The 20,431-nt window shown below is 37.4% G+C and overlaps 1 protein-coding gene across 23 annotated transcripts in view; it reads left to right on the top strand.

The window, feature by feature from the left end:
- SOX6 (SRY-box transcription factor 6) overlaps positions 1-20,431 on the top strand; it is a 371,335-nt gene that overhangs the window by 280,082 nt on the left and 70,822 nt on the right. For all 23 annotated transcript variants that reach the window (XM_021525593.4, XM_085581448.1, XM_077784278.2 and 20 more), the window contains one exon: positions 2,171-2,250. In XM_021525593.4, coding sequence (XP_021381268.2) covers positions 2,171-2,250 — 80 coding nt within the window. The remainder of the gene's footprint in view (positions 1-2,170; positions 2,251-20,431) is intronic.

Genomic DNA, 20,431 nt, shown 5'->3' with positions numbered 1-20,431 from the left:
GGGTTTTAATAACAGATAAACGGCATAATCCTATGAATAGTCTTCTTCCTGCAACAAAAGACAGCACTGTAGCCAGCAGGTGAGCAAGAGAACACTACAGGGTGTGGTGAAGATACTATTAAATTAACTGTGAAGCCAAAAACTCTGTGTGTGTGCGCATGTGGGTATAAAATATCTGGCTATTTCAAACCATAGGAGCATGACAGCTGTGAAAAAGGAGTGCCGCAGGGAATTCTTTTAGAGTTTGGTTTTTTTTTTAAATATGTTTGACATGGAAAATGTTTTAGTACAAATAAAGCAACTGGTATTGAACTTAAAAAGTGCATGCAGAGGGGGAGGGAGAAAGAAGAGATTGCTGTGTGGAACAGGGATGAATAATTCATGATATTTAAAGAAAGAATGCCTCCGAAATGTTCTGCAAGGCAGTCCATGCTGATAAGTCGGATGGTTATTTTCCCCCCCATTTAAAGCATCATTAATTCAATATTTTTGTGATTTTTTTAAAAAAAGACCTTGTAAAATATTTCTGAAAGAAACATTATTTAACTTAGATTAGGATCTTATTTATTCAGATAATTTCATATAAATATCAAAGATATGAGTGGAATTATTTAACCGTAAAGAGACAGTTTAAGTACTTCGAGAAAATAATTTAGAAGTCTTTTTTGTTGATTTTGTTTTTGAAAGAAAAAAAACCCCAACATCATTGCACGCTAAAATCAGCCTCATGGAATGGGGAAAATAAGAGGAGATATTTTGAACATTACTCTATAGGACACCAGTACAATATAGTGTGAGTGAATGCATTGTAGCAGAGCTCCATATGCAATCAGAATCCAATTGTTACTGGACTGTGTACAAGCACATACTGTGCTCAATGGCCTGATGAGGTATTATGGATATGATGCAAAGAGACCGTGTGGATTAGACATGTACAATTTATTAAAAAAGTGAAACTGCCAAACATTGTAACTGAACTGGATAAAATCAAACTTCATGTGGTAAAAAGAGAGTCCTGAGGAGTCTGGTGGCTGCAAAGATTTTAGCTATTGTTATTTATTTGAGGGGGTTGACAAAAAAAAAATCTAGTTCTTGGAATGTCCTGACTATATTATACTGGATTTCTGTATTTTCTCCTATTGCTACATTCTACTTTCAGCATGGAAGATTTTGTGTAAAATAGACTGATTATTGTAAAAATATCTAAAAAATGCACAGCCTATTAAAATGTAGCTTTCAGATAGTATATAACACTGATTTTAAATAAGTAGTTGCATCCAAAGTGATATTCCATTAAATCACAGGTTCCTATCCATCACTGTATTCATTTTTGTATTACAGATTACACTGCTAGGCTATTTCAGACTTCTTTCTCTCCCTGCATTGATTAAGAGTCCAAATGGCACTGTGTGCTGCTCATCTATGGGAACACCAATAGATATGCTATAAGACATTTTAAGACATATAAGAAATTTTAGTACCTGAATCCTCATGTAACTGAGCACCTGTCTATTCTATTGACTTCAGTAGGCCCTAAGATCTAATAGAAAATTAAAATTGTATTTCAAGCTATATTAAAGGGTGATTTAATTTTGTTCTTCCCTATGACTATTTTTCGAACACATACACGTATATGTTCCTTTTCCCCTTAAGGGAGTTGTCCCAAGACAGAGAATCCCAAAGCAAAACAAAAAACCTCAACCTGTATTGAGCCAAATGGGTATGTGTCACTGAAAAGAAATCACCCTGCATCAAACAGGACTGGTATTTCTTGAGTTATAACAAATTTTTTATTTTTTAAAAAAACATGTGGTGAAAAATATTTTTTTTTTGCTATGGGAGCCACTGGGGTTTCCTGGAGTATCTTGTCTGTGGTTGTAAGACCCATTTTGTGCCCAGGCTTCCACGCTTGATTTGAACATAAGCTTTTGAAATTGAAAATCACGAGTATCATATTTATGTTTTGCCAGTTTGCCTACCAGCTATCTGCTAACAAAAAAAGTTCCATGGGAGCATGGCAAGTCCGTGCCCAGCGAAGCCTTTTGTTTTTGCAGATGTTTAGGCTTAGAGGAGTGCTGTGGAGCACAGGCAATCCTAGGGCCCTGTTTGCACTTGTCTGCTGCTATTCTCTGCTCATTGTCTGAACCTGCACGCATTGTTCTCCCGACAGGTGATAACTACCCTGTGCAGTTCATTCCATCAACAATGGCAGCTGCTGCTGCTTCTGGACTCAGCCCTTTACAGCTCCAGGTATGTGCCAGAACAAAAAAATGTGGGATGGGAGCCAACATTTTAGGGGAAAACTGCTAACCAGCTGTATGCTAAATAATAGCCTGAATGTTAAATAATTTTTGAGCACAGCCCAGGAGGATTAACACCTTATGTACTTACAGTACAGCAACGTGCAGCCAACCTTGATGCTGCGAGTGAAAGACATTGTTCTGTGTGTTTTATATTGGCAGTTAATGGTATTTTTTTAATTTAAATGAACATTTGATGGGAGATAAGTTCAAAGATATTTTTGTACTTTATTTTCTTGTGGTCGCTCCTCTGTAGCTGCAATGCACTACCTATAATTGGAGCAGTCAGTGTATCCAAACAAAAGTGCATTATTGGGTTTTTCATTTTGCCTTTTTTTTTTTAACGGTGTGGTGCTGACAATACAATAAATTGCAAACTCTTTTAGCTTCTGTATTTAGGTAGTCTCAACCTTTCTGTGCATTAAGCTGGTCAGATGCCAAGCATGGTTAGAGACTTAGTTTGGCCATTTATTTATTTTTGGCACATATAGAATGAAATGTTGTGAAAGAAAGATTTATGTGCCATATTATTAGCTAGCTTTTTGTGGCAAGAAGTTTTTAATTTCAGAAGAAAAGACACAACAATGTCATAAATAATGAAGAAACAGTCAAAAGCTTTCAGAGTTAAAATGTGTGGAAAGAAAGTGACAGTGAACATGAGAGGAAAGGCCATTAAAGATGCATGTAACTATTTACAAGTAAACCTTTGAAACCCCTATTTGAGTTAGGTTACAGTCAGGTTCAGAAGCAAAGTAGGAATAAATTGTGCCTAGAGTAGCAAAGTACTGCCATGCTAATACCTAAATATCTATTTTGCTTGCCTTCCTGTGATTATCTAATTTTTTTCCAGAGGGGTGAAAGTAAATTAAAAATCCTTTCCTCTTTACCCTATGATGATATTCTTGCCAAATTAACTTAGTATAAGTGAAAACATGACCAGAACTTGTTCATTGACCTCTGTTCATTGATAGTCCAGAGCTAACAACAGACTCCTTAAGCTTAGGTCTGACCTAACCTCAAACCAACATTTAGAAAGAGAACACCTTGACTCTGCAGGTGAAGTTCTCTGAAAGTAGTTTTGGGTCACAATAATGTGATGTTAAGACTATACCTTGGACAGGATTGAAACCAAAGGGAAGTTTCTCAAAAAGAAAACTAGCAAGTATCTTTTGAAAGTGAGTATTTGACTAATTGAAGCAAAAGTCTCATTAGCTTTAGTTGGGAAAATACTGTAGAAATCAGCTTTGTGAATAGAGAGACTATTTTTGCTGCCTTTGAAATACACTAAAACAAATAGTGAGCCTACACAAGACTGCAAGGCAGGAAAGGATGAAAACTGTTCAGCTGTCAAAGAAATGGGATCTAAACCACAGACATTCCTGCTTCTTTTCTTTTACATGATCCATGTGTAACTTGACCCACATATTTGTACATCAGACTTGATCTGAACCTACAGCAATAATGCACTTTCATTAATTTGCAGAAATGATAGACTGAGTTGCTAAACATGACGAGAACAATTAGAGAGAAAACAACCAGCAAAAATGCATGCTAGTCAATTCAGGAATATTCAGGCTTGGGGTTTGAATTTCCATTTAGACATATTTGCTGTAAAAGACTTCTTTTGTTTGTGTGTTTCCCCCTCTTTCTATTTTGTTTGAATTTCATCTCTATGGGATTTCAAAACCTTTAATGTTTCATGGTTATAAGAGCTTAAATAACAGAACACTTAACCTTTGGCTGATACCTGCTCATCAGATTGTTAAAGTGCCTCAACTAAATTTTATTTACACCTACCATTAATTTTCTCTTTGTGTCAATTCTCTGTGTTCCCTAAATGAGCACTTATTTGGGTGTGTTTGTTGGAGAGAATTTGTTGTTATACCTGATGCGTCATGAAGACTGTTAGGGGTGTAGCATTTCAGCTCATTTTTCCATCTTTGCTTCCCTTCCCCCTTCTTTCTCTATTCTGCTTCCTTTCTTCCATGCACCCCACCCACTTATTTATTTACGTGAATGCTGTGACCATGGTATCTGAATATTTCCCAAGTGCTTAAATATACTGATCACAAGAGTAATCTCTGTTCCTTTCAGCCAGTGGGAGAAATAGCTAATTTATTTGCAGGTTTGGTTTTGTTTCTACATGTGAATATGTGTGTAATATCCATGTTTGGAGAATCTGGGGAGGGAAAATTATGTCAAGTAAAAGAGTTTTGCAGTAGCTCTAACATTTCAACTTTACCAGGGCATTATTATTAATTCCAAAATTATTTTCTATAATCTGTATCCAGATAAGGAAATTCTGCCAGCTTCGATCTTTTAATCTCCCCTCTTTTTTTTCTACTTATGTTTTCTTTTATTTGGAGGATCATGTTGTAGGTAGGAGGTAGCAGCAGATTTTTGTTCTTTTGTGTGTTAGAGCAACTTCTATGCAAGCTCTGAATCTAATAGAACAGAGAACTAGGTACCAGGTACATCATGTAACAATAGCAATTATTTCACAGAAGATGTTTCTTCAGTGGGCAATTGCTAATTAATTTGTCTGTCTTATTCAAGCTATTGTTATAAAAATGTACTTTCTCTGAATTCTATATTTATGTTTACCAGTGGATCATGTATCTCTATGAGTACAAAAATCTTTACTGAAATAATATACAGGAATTTCTCAAGTAACTAGTTTGACTTTCATTGGCAGTACATTAAAAAAAAAAAAAAGAAAGAAAAAAAGTTCTCCAGCAACAGACCAGTTTGACCCCTCTTCTCTTTAGATTTTTGATCACATTGATCATCACATTGATCAATTCATTATTGGTAAATACCATTAATATTCACTTGTAGCTTTCAGTATCCTGAAGTGAAATAGTGGCTACCACACTTTTATGCCTGAATTGGTGGCTTGCTCTGCTTTGGATTGATACCAGATAGTTTCTTTTGATCTGTATACTGATCTCATGAAGGCATCATTTACGATGTTGATGACAAAAAGACTTAAAACTCTGTGTTCCATACTTCCCATTGACATCTCGGCTGCATCTCACCAGTTTCCTCAACAAATCAGCCAAAAATTTAAATAATATGCATAACAGGACCAAGCCTTGTAGGGACTCTTGGCACGAGAGGGGATCTAGATGATGAGGGAACAGTTCTCCTAGGTATAGTCTGATCAGAAAAAACAAGCTATTTCTGTTCACCCCTCTAGCCTCAGTGAATAGTTTGCAGATTAATTACCAAGCACACCTGTGGCACATGAAACAGTTCTGATACCTGTGTGTAACAAAAGCTTCTTGCTTTAATTAATCAGTATGAGATGTAAAACCGATCGATAATCTTCCTTTTGCTCCTCTTCACATACACCTTCTCTAGAGTTTTGCCCCTTTCCTATTTCCCTGAACTTTTTCCCAAGCTGTTAAATGTCCGCACTGGTATGAACTAGAGATGTGTGGCCAGCAATCTTGCTAAATGAGTGGACTTGATCACTTAATGGGTGTTTCCAGCTCTCATGCTGCTGGTAGCAGGAATCTAGTTACCGGGAGTGGCGGATGTGGCACCTGTATGTCCTTACTTTCAAACAAGGAATGTTACTATATGCCATTTAGTGTTTATAAATCCCCATGCCTTCATTCTTACATATTTCTACAAAGCTGTCTAGGACATAAATAAGGAAGTGTCGCAACTCTCTGAACCACGACTGATAAACTGTTGATAGAAATGGAAGCATTACAATGATGCTAGCTGGAGTTATTCCTAAACAAAGTGAACTCTAGGAAAAAAAAAAGCAAAACAAAAAAGCTTTAGTTCATAACTCTTTCCCCAAACTATTTGTGTAATTTGTCCTTCAGAATTTATCGCTTATAACACTAATGAACCTTGGAGAATCTTAACTATAGTTGCAGCTGTGTTCTTGGAACCTGAAGTTTTTATAATGCAGTTAAAAAAAAATTAACTAAACATATATTTGCCTATTTCTTTTCTGCCTTCCCATTTTATCCCACTCCTCCATACTGTCTTCTAGTTGCAGACAAAGTAAATGACCTTTTTTACACTGCTGGGTGCAAATTCAGTGTATTGCTGAAGCATTGCATAGCCTGCCTCAGGGGCACAATATTAGTAGAGGGAAGGCCAAAGAATGCTATTTTTAGTTGAACAGTTCAGCAGATGGAGGCATGAATACTCATATATCTGAAGGTTGAGGGGTTTGAACCATTAATTTTGATAATGTATTTAACCCTGGGAACAATCAGAAACTGTAACTCCAAGGTTACAATGCTTTTGACCTTTAGAGAACAGAGGGCACTTGCTACAGTAAACAATATATTACATTTCTACTTATTCCAATTCTCTCACACGTATAAATTTCAGGGCATAGTTGACATTTGCTTTCCTCAGCTATTTTAGTGCTGGTCCTCAAAGTAAGTCAAGAAGAATGCAGGAAAGAGGCCAATGTAATGCGACAGTCATGTAAATATGGCCTTTAAATAGCTAAGTTGTTAAACGTGTCCCTTTATGAAGAAATATTATTCTCAGGAACCAGAATCTGGGTGACTTATTATTTCAATGAAGAAGTTGTTTTAGTGGACGGCTGCTCTTATGGAGTCTCCTCTGTTTGTTGTAACCTTAACACAATTTTTCAGCGGGGCTAATGTGATCTGATAGTGAGAGCTCACGCTGGAGGTGATTTGGTCCCACTCTAGTACCACATCATGCAAAGTGATGTACCTGCCTTATGTCTTACTAAATGATGCATGCTCCTCTTCAACAAATATAGCAGTTAAATATCACGCAGCTTAAGTATTTCTAATTAAAATATCTCCATGTGTCAGCATATTGGTAATGTATTATTTTAATCCATTTATTTTGTTTATGAAACAGTGACATATGTTTAGATTGTGAAATATATGAGCCTTAAAAATCACTTTATTGAAGAAAATTAATTTCTACAATGCTGTCTCAGTAATGTGTTCACTCACCCAGTCAGTCACTGGCAGGGCTGCCAGTCTTAATGTTGGTTAGACACAGTTTAACAGTTTTATCTGACATAACACTCTCGGATGTAGGCAGTAATAATTTTTTCAAATGCAAAAAGCATGGATTTTTCCATTTTCTTTCTTTCTTTCTTCCTTCCTTTCCCCCCCCTTTTTTTAACAAAGCGAAGAATGGGGATTGGGTAAATATGAGGGAGATTTGGTGAGACCAATAAAAATTAAAAACAGCTATAGTTACCTTTTCAAAGTTAGACACTGTAATTTGTTTGTCAGCGGGTAGATGTTTGGGTCAGCACTGTGAGTGAGTGACTGTCAGCGGGAATTCCTACAAGACAAGTAATTTCCCTCAATGTATTACTGACAGATTGCTCACTTCTTCAAATCACTAGAGAAAACAAACTTAATATTGTTACAGGCAGAGTTTCTGTCTTCATTAGCCTTATAGAATGATTTTATCTAGCATTCAAAGACTACTGAGCTCTAGGTGGACATATTTTAACAGAATGTTCCTTATTATGATACAGTGAATAGTGGTCTAAATTAAGGGGATGGTATGTGCAAATTTCAGCATATGGAAGTAGTAAATTACATATTTTGGTCCTTTTCTCATGTAGAAATTTAGGTTGTAGTGGAGAAAGGAGAGAGGTCGAAAGAAGATTTTATTAAGGCTCTGAGAGACCAAGCACGCCCTTTAATGGAAATAAAATTAAAAATATGCAAACGTTGCAATACTCAGGAAAATTTAATTAAAATCAATGAAATAGTTATACTTGTTCCTTTGCCTACTTGAATGTTTATGTCTCTGTATGTAATATCTGTGTTATCAAGTTGAATTATATCAGTGGCAGTATCAATGAAAATGATGTCATGGAGTCAATATTTTACCATATGACCTCCTTTCTTTGCAGAATTTCTTAGTAGTCTATTTTCTCCTACTCCTTCTCATCTTCAGCCCTGAATTATCTGGCAAAGTGATTTTCATCAGGAAAGGACAGGACAGCCTATCAAAATTGAGACTTTTTGCAGTAAAATATCACTTATGATGAATTTTTTTCCCTAGGAGGATTTTCCTAGCTTCCTCAGTAACATCACAAGGAAAAGGAGTCTCCCTCTTCTAGTTGGTAAAAATGGACAGACAAATAACCAGAGCCATTGGGTAATCAGCCTGGTGCAGCAACATTGCAAGAGCCTTTTCTCACCCATTTCATACCCTGCACCTCCAATAACTGCTTTAAAAAGCATGCCTTTGTTACACCCTTTCTTGCCTACGGGAACGGTGTCGTGCTATTTAATAAAAAATTGATAGCAGTGTTAAGGAAGAGACTGTTCCTATAGTCTGTAGCAGTTCTAGTCAAATCCAGGTTCATTCCTGGGCTGCTGTTTCCTCCCACTGCGGGAAGGCCATCAGACTGTCACCCAGCCTGGCACAGCTCTCCTTCTGTTCCCTTCAGATGCCCAGCCCCTCCTCCACCTTGGGAAGGGCTCCTGTCCTGCTCCTGCTCTCCTCTCCCAAGAGGGAAGACTTTTCAATCTGGCAGCTAGGGATGAGGCTCCTGGCATGATTCCCACCTTTTGCACCTTAGATCTCACCAAGCAGGACAGCTGCCTTCCAGGCCCATATGCTGCTCCTGGGAGAATTTACCATTGAGATCCTAAGTGGCACAGACATCAACTTGCTTATCAGGAAACTTGTATGTTTAAAAGGATATCATGCTTATAGGCTGGATGGCAGAGGTTTCCTGCATCCCTTCAGTCTATATCAAGGCAGAAACTGGAGCCCAAGTGACTGGGAGAGGCTGAGCCCCCAGCATCAACAAGACTTTCTTGCTGCCTTAACCACTGGCTGCCCCTTCCTGAAAGCCCAGGCTCTATTTTAAAATCATTGTGCTTTCCAAAGCTGCCTCCCTGGGGTATGTATTCACTCAGAAGCCAGCAAGAAGCAAATAAGTTACTGCTGCATTTACTGAGAGAGCACCAGAGGCACCAGTACTACAGAGTGCCATCAGGGGATGAGCACGTTTTTTAAATCTCTTTTAAAACTGTGGCATCCCTTTGGGGAATAGGTTGACTGTGAGGCATACTCTGAGCTGGCAGTTGGATTCCTTCAAGCTTTCTAGAAATGTATATGGTGTGTGCCTTACAGGAATTAGCTGCAAGTGAGTATGTTTCTGGAATTTTATTATACTTCTGATAACCATAGAGCAAGCTGCTTAATTTGGCTACAAATTACAGACATGAAGAATTTTTTCCTGTGATAGTGTTCGCATGTCTGGTTGTTTAGGAACTAAGCAGGAGCCAGATTAAAGACAAAAATGTCTTTTAAATTAGACCTGTGCACAAAGGAAAATAATATACGTCAGTATTATCATTCCATCCTGACTAATTGCTAGAGAAAAAGAAAACTTACCTTTCATCTGAACTAAAAGTTCTAATAACAAGAGTGGTTTAGATTAGAGCTTCTTGGTGTAGACTAACACACGTGTGTGCTCAAAGGAAGCAGAATATTTCTCTTAAAGATGCCTGGACCCAAATGATATCATCAACTTCTTCATTTCTTAACGTCTTTGTTTAGAAGAGCATATGCCCTCCCACTGACCCAGTTCAAAAAAAGAGGGAAATTCATAGAAAATGAGATAAAACTCATCAAACCAGTGTGTAGATAAAGCTATCACCAAGTTGAAGAGGCTTTGTGGATGGTGAAATAGGAATGGTGTGGCTTTCACTGAACTGCTTTTTTAAAATGGGTTTGGTCTGTGATGTTTTTAGAATCCATATGATTGAGGAACTAGAAAAGTGTCCTAACTAGAAAGTATTGGATTCATCTGTCTGTTCCTCAGACTCAGCATGAAGGCTACATATGGCTGGAGGCACACCAGAAGGTTTGCATGTCAGTCCTGAAAAAGAGACAGGAGGGAGGAGCATCTTCAGGCGTGCAAGAAGAAAACACATCATGCTTAAATTTCAATATTAATTTGAGACTTAAAATAATCTTTCACAAAATCTAGTGGAGTAGACACAATAGGGCATGTATTTTGGTGTTGGGCATGAATTATAGCAAAGCATGAAAACAAATAGAAAAGTATTTCAGGTGTAGGAATAGTGAGAGCGTGCTGTCAGGTCCACTGTCATTTTTGGAAGTGAAGTGAGAAATCAAACAGGCAAAGTCCTTTCAATGCAGTTGAACCATTTGTGCTATGCTCTAGACACAGAACAAGTCACCAGGTTTAACCAGTTTACAGTGTTATTTAATAACACTTCTGTGAACTGTCCAGGGTAATTCATCCAGTACAGGCCCTCTCTTCTGCTGCTGTTTTCAGCACCTAGGGGAGGGTTGTTCAGGCCTCAAAATCTATTTAACCCAGTCCCAGCACTGCTGCTGAAGTATCATCACACCCACTGGAGTTCAGAAAGCACAGCAATCTTACACCAAATTCACATTTACTGGTGTAAAATACATCATCTTCCAATGAATTTATAATAGTAAGTTCCCAGTTACCTGGTTTTGAGGTGCAAATGTGTTTTTTTTTCTTAGATGTAATTTTTATAAGCACCATTTGAATATGTTTTGCATAATTTTGTGTGTACTTCCTATAAGGAAATTATTTAATTTTCCTTGAAGGTGCATGAAAGTTCAAAATATATGGTAAAAGATCAGTTGAGCGATCTGCTAAGCAACCCGTAAAGCACAATTATTTCTAATGCTTTAAAATATCTGTAAGCGGGGCTTGTTTTCTGCTTCACAAAGAAAACATTCCACTGTTTTCTGCATTTAAATATACATTTTAACTGTGTTGACTTATCAGGTAACGCAGCAGGCTGAACAGGGACAAACCATTTTTAATGGTATGTTAATTGAATGGGATGCCAGAGATGCACCTGAGTGACTTTTTTTCCCAGATATGCCCCAGCTGACTGATAAAGCTTCTCCTGATCAGTAGAGCCAGTATATATTTATTATATCCCTGTCTTCTGTCCATTTTTGCTGGCAAAAATTGTAGAATGGCTGCGAGCTACCACAGGAACTGTCTCTCTTATAAAAGTAAGAAAACATTGCAGTTTCAAATCCCAAGCAGCACTTTCAAATATTCAGCTCTTAAATGCAGAGTTGCCTCAGCATCTTCTCACAAGATGGGGATTCAGATGTGGGAATTGAGAAAGGCAGTTTAAATGGGATTTTTCCTTTTCCCTGACTTACACCCATTTATTGGTGTCTTGTTATTCTGTCGTGGGAGCACACAGGAATTTAATTGTTGAGCTTTTGCCTCTCAGAGTGCTTAACAGTGGTGAGTGTTCAATTTCCTTGTTCTGTGTCTGCACAGTTCTGCAAGGGAAATACTGCAATCATCCTGTTAAACAATTTCTCCATCTGGGTGGTCAGAGAGGGAATGAACCCACCGATCTATGCCAGACTTTATGAGATATATCTAGACAAAGTTTATTGCCTTTTTTTTTTTTTTTTTTTTCCCATGTCCTGATTTCCTTTTTTCTTGCTTATGCCACATTTTCCCTGTGTGCCACCAGGGTGACAGACCTAGAATGTGTACACTAGAAGCAACAATTGCAGAAGCATCTCCCATAGGATTAGGAGAAAAATGATGTTTTCAGACCCCTTCAGCTAAGATTATCTGCATTACTGGCAGTTGTACCAGTGGCATGGACATGTGCTCACTAGGAAACTCATTCACCAACTCATTTCACACAGCTCAACAAGCAGTTACTCATAATTGCTTGTAATCCTGCTGACATGAGACTGAATGAAACTCCTGACTTTTCTCACAAAGCCCATCTATGTGTTAACGTTTTTTGAAAGAAATATCAGAAATTCTGAAATGCAAAATTTGATAAGCTTTGATAGCTATCATCCCTTCAGCAAACTTACTGTAATTAATTGCTTTTCAGTCATATAATTTTTCTCCCCTTATCATGGGGGTCCTCCTTCTTTTTACTCTAGCTTTAGTGCAGAAGACATTTCTATAGTTGAAGTGTGTGAAACTATCCGAATTTGTGAGGTAGCTGCTTTTCATATAGACCTCTCACATTTATTGTAAAAAATACTTCATATTAGCAGTAAGGGCTAAAACCCAGAGTTTTGAGGAAAAGCTTCTGAAAGAATACCAGAAAACATTTAAAATTCTTTTTATGAATAATCTGATTTACAGCACATCAGAGAAGGTAATACTGGATGGCATAAAGTGAATGAAAAAAAACTGCTCTGATGCAACCATCTGGTTATATTTTCATATTTTTCTGATAGATCTGGATATATTTTACGTTAAGTAAGTACTGCTTATTCACTTTCTTTGGATATAAGAAGAATTTAAAACACCAAAGCCTTTGTTTGGAACTATGTTTGGAGCCATGCTGCCAGGTCCTTGCTTGCTTTCCTAGGTGAGCTTGCTAGTCTGTTACCTTTAGTGCCATCCTCAATTTTTACAAGGAAGAATTTATGCTACAAAAATGCCAATAGCAAATTCTAATAGTAGCAAACATATAAAAATCACATACAGATTAATTTTTAATCATCTACAGATTAATCTTTCACATTTTTTCTTGAAAAACATAATCTGCTGGAAACTTCAAATTACTTTTTCAAGCAAATGCAGTTTTCCTTTGCTGTGACTGGCTTTCTACTAAAGGTATCTAAGTAGGGTGTCTCACAGTTATTTTGTAAAATAATAAAAAATGTTGGAGATTTTTTGCAAATTTTCAAGATGTGGAGTACAATATATAATCTTGGAGAACAACAGAGATGAGGCTATTATGTTCTTTCCTATGCATGGTAAATAACAGGAGAATTGTGATCAAAAAGTAGCATATCAGTCATCTGACAGCATTAAATGAAGGAATGCAAATCTTTGTGCTTAAGAGAAAGGTTTTACTGATGTTTCCCCTGTCCTCCTGCACAGGGAATGACAATAGATATTTGATGAAGTATTTTTTTTTTGATATTTAAAATATTGCATTAGAACAGGGGTTTTATTAATGCCCACATTTATCTCTACTAGGAGATGGTTATATTCAGATGTACCTAGTTCAAGTGCTGTGGTATTGCAGCAGCAGTGGATCCATTTCAGGAGGAGCACAGGGAAGATGGTGACTTGTTCAGGTGCACAGAGAGTGGGAGTGTTTAAATGGATGGTCTGAGGCACGATTCCTCCTTCCTGGGTCCAGGTGCTCACCCCATGCCGAGGTGGGAGAAAAGAGAATTCACTGCCTCCCACCCTCTGTGCTCCTGAGGTGAGCTGTGTCCCCAGGCTGGCCAGGGAAAAGGGTGAGCTGGGAGGCTGCACTGTGAGAGTGCAAGACTCCTGCTTTAACAGCCTCTCATTAGGTCTTCCTCTAGAGGAAAATACAGCAGGGAAAAAAGAGGCAGTTTGGGCTTTGATCTTGCTTTCATAAACAACTCGAAGAATTTGCATGGGAGCAGGAAACTATTCCATTATTGTCACGAGCAAAAATACAAGAGAATAGATACACAAAGTGGAAGAGTCGAGAGCAGTTAGCACTCCTTTATTCCTTGTCAGAACTTAATCTAGATCAACTAAAATGTTTGCTGTTTTTGTCGTGCCTCAAGATAAAGTGTCAATGTTTACATACTCCTTTCTTTTAGACAAAAGATGCTTATTGTTTCTGAGCCCCTCAGTTACTATCTATAGGAAATTATAAATATGGAGGAGATGCCTAAGTTTGTCTCATTTTTAAGTTGTGTTTTTGGCTAGTTTTTTTTTCTTTTTTATAAAGAGCAGTTGCTATAACCACAACAAGCACTTCGTGTTACATGCTTCTGTGCTTTTCTTTATTTTTGTCCTTTTCTTACACCACAAAGAACCGAACCAGAGTGAAGTTAGTAAGATGAAAAGCTAATGTGTTATGGGCTGTTGCCCCACTAGGGGGAAAGAATGTTGAACATATTCTGTGTATAAAGTGGCTATTTTTTAAAATATTTTTTAAATTATTATTTATTATTATTGTCCTTCCTGGTATCTGCTTGATGTAGAAGTTTTAGGGCAAGCTGTGCCACTGCAGCATTTCACTCCTGGCCTCCCTCCTTCCCCGACTTTGCGCGGCAACCTCCGCGTATCCGGCAGGTTGAGCGCCAGCAGATGAAACAGATGTTTGGGCCATACTGGAATGGAGCAGCATGCTGCATCAGGACCTGGATATTCCTCCTGACATCTGGATGCTGCTGGGCAGGGAAGCCTGCCTCGGGCCGGGAGGCTGGAGGAGCCTTGTGGCAGTAAACATAGGGTCCTCGCTGCTCTTTAAGCGATTAGTGCACTGGAGCAGCAATAATGCTGAATTATCGCTTGGATGCGTTCTTCTAAGGAATCTTGGGACAAAGGGATAGCCAAGGAGGAGTATTTACGGTAAAGTCATGTTCAAAAAGACAAGACTAATTGCCATGTGTTAAAAAGCTTGCTTTCACCTGATTGTAAAATTATTATGAATACTTTAGGAAACTTTTTTTACAAAGCAGACAACAAATAGCCTGCACAAAAGCCTCCTTTTTTAATTTAAAATCACTAAGATGAAAAAACTACAATTTCAGCTACTTTGCAATTTCATGCTCTAGTCAAATTGTAGGGAACTGCAACAAAATGTGACTGAATACAGGAAATTGTAGGTAAACTAATGTGCATGCCTACTAGAGACAAAAATGTGAACTTCTAATAGCTGCAGGAAAGGATATTAGGTATGGAAGCTGTCTGACTTATGCATCGACTCTTTATAGTTTCACTTTATCAAGTTGAAAATTCTGCTGTATGTGCTACTACAGCATAAATTGTCTGCTGCTGCACTTTCCTTTATGATGTGTGTTATTTAAACACAATAGACATACTCTATTGCATGGAAATAGGTGTTTAATGTTTAGTGATTACTGGCTGTTGGATAAAATAGCATTTAACATGGTTTTCCCCCTCCTTGCTCCCAGTAAATTTTCTATTGTTAAGACCAGTGTGTTTAAATAAGGGCCTTCCCAAACAAAATACAGCTTTTTGGATAGCATGAGGTAATATTTGAAGAAGACCGGTTTATTTATCATTTAACCTCCAGTATTCTGAAGGGGTTATATTTAATTAACACTGGCTAAAGGCCTGACCTAAGAGGCAACCAAAAGTGATTGAACTGCATTTTCAGATCTAGGCTGTAATCTGTTGGGAAAGGAATAATAATACTACTACTAATAAAAAAAATTAGAAAGCACCATTTACTGAATTTCTTTCTAACTAAGCTGTATTTCAATGGGCCATTTAATGCTCAGATGGACAAAGGTATTACTTCAGTCATTGAATTGTATCAAACCCTTTCTCAGAGGCCCAGTTTAAAAACTCTACAGGAAAAGTGGCTTAGCATCATATTCTCAGAAGACCAACACTCAGTCTGTTTCGAAAGGGAAAAAAAAAATATAAAAAGAGTGAAATGAGGTGTGACACGGCCGCCAAGTCAGTGAGGATTTTTGTGTCTCCTTCCAGTCAGTGGCTTAGCAAGGGAATTGTTCTTCAGAAAGTAAGAGCTCCATGTTGACACAGAAGGCCTTCAATTTTGTATATATGTTTTTAAATTTGTTTTTGTTTTGTACTGTTTCTTTGTGTGCTTTGGTAGCTGTTACTCTCTTCCCCCTGTCAGCTTTTGGCCAAGCTTTTGTTCTTTTCTGGCTTGGCAAAAATTTAGTTTTCTCTCTAGGGAACTGAGGATCAGTACCTATACTTTACAGCATTAGATTTTTGAACTAGTGACACTGGAAAAAATTGAAAGTCTGATTTAAATATCATGCTCACTGACACTGTGAGAGGAGTAGTCACTTTCAATAAACACAGTGTTACATGTACTCTGTGGTGATATAAAATATCTAAGGTACTGTCTGAAATTTAGTTGTGTAAAAATTTCAGGATATATTTCTGAATTTATTTTTTTTTACAGAAAGTGAACTTTTCTTTCACTATTTTCATGCTGTCTCATGAAAAATTCCCAGCAGCTTCATATGTTGATGGGAGTGACATTTTATCTTGAAAACTTATCAAGGTGCTGTAAAACTAATAAACCATCAGCTTTACTTCCTAAGGGGAAACAAACAAAATATTACAGAGACAACTGCCGGGTGCCAAATTATGTACATTGTCTTAGCCACTTGCAGTGATTGATATTCATTTGAGCTCTAAGCATTCTTTCTTGGCTTTGTCCACAGCTTTACAGTAAATAGGTTGTGAACAGGCAGTTGCTGAGAGATTGTATTTAATTGTCATAATTCAATGAAATCAAAGCCATTTGATTTCCGAGGGGCACGATCTGATCTCAGGGGTGATGCCTGCATGAGAGATCCTGCATTCAGACAGCAGAGAGAGTTGTTTTGATGCCCATTTCTAATTCATTGTCTCAAAGCAGGAGGAGGTCAGAAGAACAAGAAATAGTTTGCAAAAGAAACAGAAGTGATTTTAAGAGCACCCTAATGCACATATGCCTGAAGGCAAGTTAGTTCTTTATTGCACTGGTGCATATATTTTAAGTCAGTAACATTTCTCCATATTTACATGACTGTTAGTGAGAGAGACTTTGGGGTTGGATGTTTGTGAGTAAAAGGTGGGGATAGGAAAAAGTGAGTGAGGCTCTAAACACGGACCTTGTTGCAGGTGTCTTCTCATTCCACATTCTTTCCTTGTGTTTTTTTTTTGGTTTGTGTGTTTTTTTGGTTTTGTGTGGTTTTTTTTTTTGGTTTTTTGTTTGTTTGTTTGAGGTTTTTGTTTGTTTTTATGAGGATTTTTGTTGTTGTTTTTCAGTTTGTTTTGGGGTTTTGGTTAGTTAGCTAGTTTGTTTTCCCACCAGAAAATCAGCATGACCCTTGGAGATGAAAAGTATTATCCGTAGACCCTTTATTTTAGAAAAGGCAATATTAATAACTTTGAACAAAAACCTAGTAAAATGTTAATTTCATCTTCAGTTTAAACTTCCCCTCACATTATAAATTTAAGTAGATATTTTATAGGTGAGAATACCTCTTCAGGTTCCCCCCATATTATGATGAATGAGCCCAAACTTAAAATAATAGTGCAAGACCCACAACACACAAGAATGGCTCATGGACAAAAAGATCTATCATTTCTTCAGAACACATGTCAGTATGGTTTATTAGTCCATTCATATTTTGATGACCTATTGTATGTGCTGAGGGGTTCCTCTGTGAAGTAAGGCAAATTTTCTTCCCCAAAAGATGAAGCAAAAAATGAAAAACTGTGAAGAACATATATGTTTTGGCTAATTATTTTCCTCAGAAGAAGTCTGGGTCTTTATCACTGCCTTGTTATACAGATCCTCTTAACATCTGTCCAGCAGACTGTGGACTTCATTAACAGACAAGAGACCTACCAGATTTAGAGCCTGCTGGGTGCGTCTTCATCTTCACAGCTGTGGATTAACTCAGACTTTCCAGAAGAGGACAACCATATGGGATAATTGGTGTCATTGGGTAGCTAAAAAAAATATGAAGAAACAAATGTCGTCCAAACACAATCCACTGTTTTTACAGCCACAATTACTAGTCTGTTTAAGAAATAAGAAAGGCAGCATTACACTAAAAAAAGAAAATCTATTCATATCTGTGTGGGAACCTAATCAGGCTCTTGTTTCCAATGACGATGGCTCCACAGTCGCACCAGGTCTGCAACAAGAATGCTCCTTTTGTGTGCCGATAATGTGGAAGCGATAAAATTTCCTATAAGAGACATATGTGTTTACATCATGAGATGTGTTATTTGACAAAACGCTTTGTTCTCTGCATATTTTCCACGCAGAGTTTCATGCTGGGTTGTTTTGCTGGAAAGCTTTGATTAGCTAGAATTAGTTGCTGAAGTAAAATAGACACTTTTGTTTTATGAGTCCTCTTGCTGAGCTGTAAATTATAGTAAAACATATAAGGAGTGACAGAAAGAAGTGCTGATTTGAACCTCTGACCCATGATCGGCATAAAAATATAAGATAACTCTTTCAAAGGACTACTGAGAGCCATAAATATTCCATGGTCCACTTAAAGTTAGACCCTTTTAACAAAATAAAGCTGTTATTTTGCAGTACTACAACAATACATGCTGCAGTATCTAAAATGTGGAGAGATTCTTTTATTTTCGGTTTGGGCTGGCCATTAGCCACAGCAGGGCAGCAGGAGAGATGTGAGTGATTTTTCTTTTTCTGAACCAGTACAAAGAATTTGTGGTCAGTGAAAGCAGTTGGGACCAGCAGACACTCAGTGGTGAAATTAGGTATTTTGCTGCTGTTATTTTGCTGCTTGAGAGCAAAGCAATAGAGGCATGTGTCTCTCCTAAGGAGACAGGAACTGAGGGGAATTTAGGGCCACACAAAATTTTCCCTTGGCATAATATACAGTAGCAACTGACAGACACTGAAATGACTAGTGTTAATAGTTTAAAAAAAACCCAAAACAACAAACAAGCCAAGTGCATGAAAATGAATAACTGGTAAAATCATTATTGAGGTAAGAAAGAATGTTTTCCAATGCACAGATGAATGTAAAGTGGAAACTGAACGCCTCTAACTTTGCCTGTGACTACAAAATGTATTATTTGTATTTTCACAAATACAGTTAGTTTGTTTACACATATTGGGTTTTAATAAATCGGAGAGCACATTAGTCAGCAAGCGCATAAATAATCACGGCAACAATCTTTGTTATTATGACATTAGTTATGATAATTCATTAGCTGCCTGTTTGTGTTGCACCTCAGTGCCTTTTTGCAGAGGTATTTGGTGTATTGGGGGAAGATGTAGAGAATATTCACACTCTAATGCTGAGCAGACTGTGCAGGAGAGTGATCTATGGGTGTTTAAAATCAGAACGTTATGTCCACTATAGATACGTTAGACATGAGAAAACAAGGAAAGAGAAAATGGTGCTGCTACAAGCAGGCTAGGCACATCTTTATGACACTTGGATTCTGTAGAGAAACAGAAGTATTTTCAATAATTATTACTTTTTATTTATCATGCTTCTAAATTAGACACTTTTCCCCTAATTTTTATTCCAACTTCATGTAGCTGTGCTTGATCAGTGGCATTTTGAGATACACCCATGTAGAGCCAAATAAGTCTCTGTTATTCAGCATAAAATTCTGATTTAAGATGATGCATACTTGTTGGTTCTTAAATACTAATCTATTTGTTATCTGTATGGTGGCACATGTGAAAATGAAAGTCTGGCACACAGTCCTAAAAGGTAAAACTCATCTTATTTTTCTTTGTTAGCATTTTTCTCAGAAAAACTGAGGAAATGCTTCTGAGACATCTAAATTTCATCATCATAAATTTATAAAACACACTGGTTTAACAGTTAACAAAAACAAAAGGAAATATACACATCTGGCATAAAACATTCAGTCTTGAAGGGGTCTTGTTTTTTTATGCAAAAGCTTTGATTTTTCCAAGTTTTAGTTTTAAAAATTCCACTAAATGTTTCTTTCATGTATATGTACAATTCCTCTACAATTTTGTGTTCACCTTTTCTTCTCTTCCTCCTCCTCCTCCTTTTGTGTGCAGAGCTCTCTGGGACACAGATGCTGAGTCTTGGAAGGTGTTTTTGTGGTGATGGCATCTGGCTCCTTGGCAGACTCCACAGCCCGTAGCTGCCTTCGAGTTGCCCCTGGGTTTGCCACATGGTTAAGCTGCTGATGGGTTACTTAGGCTGTCTTGTGATTCTGGATGTTGTTTTCTGCTAGGCCACCTTTCATTTTGAGCATCTACACAGGAAGAATCTTAAAACAAAGAGAAAGCAACCCTTTTGGGTGGTGGGGATTTTTTTTTCTTCTTATATATACACATAAGTCTATAATCCCATTTCTTATCTTGGTGCTGTAGTACAGCTCTTAAATGCAGTGTTAAACACAATATTTCTGGTGCAAAACACATGTCAATACAAAAAATATGATTTTCATATGTGAAAATTGGAAGGAATAAGTACAATTAACATTACTTTAGAAGCAGTTCTTGCACTTAGATTGAGATGTGTCTGAAATTTTGGGGTAGGATATTCCTGCTTCTGCACTGCTTTCCTGAACTGCTGAGGTTATACCAGTGACACTGGACTCAGGTCAGCACTTAAACTTTATTTCCATAGTTATTATCTGTGACACCCAAAACATGGGT

The sequence above is a fragment of the Lonchura striata genome, chromosome 5 (assembly GCF_050655825.1).
Source record: "Lonchura striata isolate lonStrDom1 chromosome 5, ASM5065582v1, whole genome shotgun sequence".
NCBI lineage: Eukaryota > Metazoa > Chordata > Aves > Passeriformes > Estrildidae > Lonchura > Lonchura striata.
This window is presented reverse-complemented; position numbering and strand designations above follow the sequence as displayed.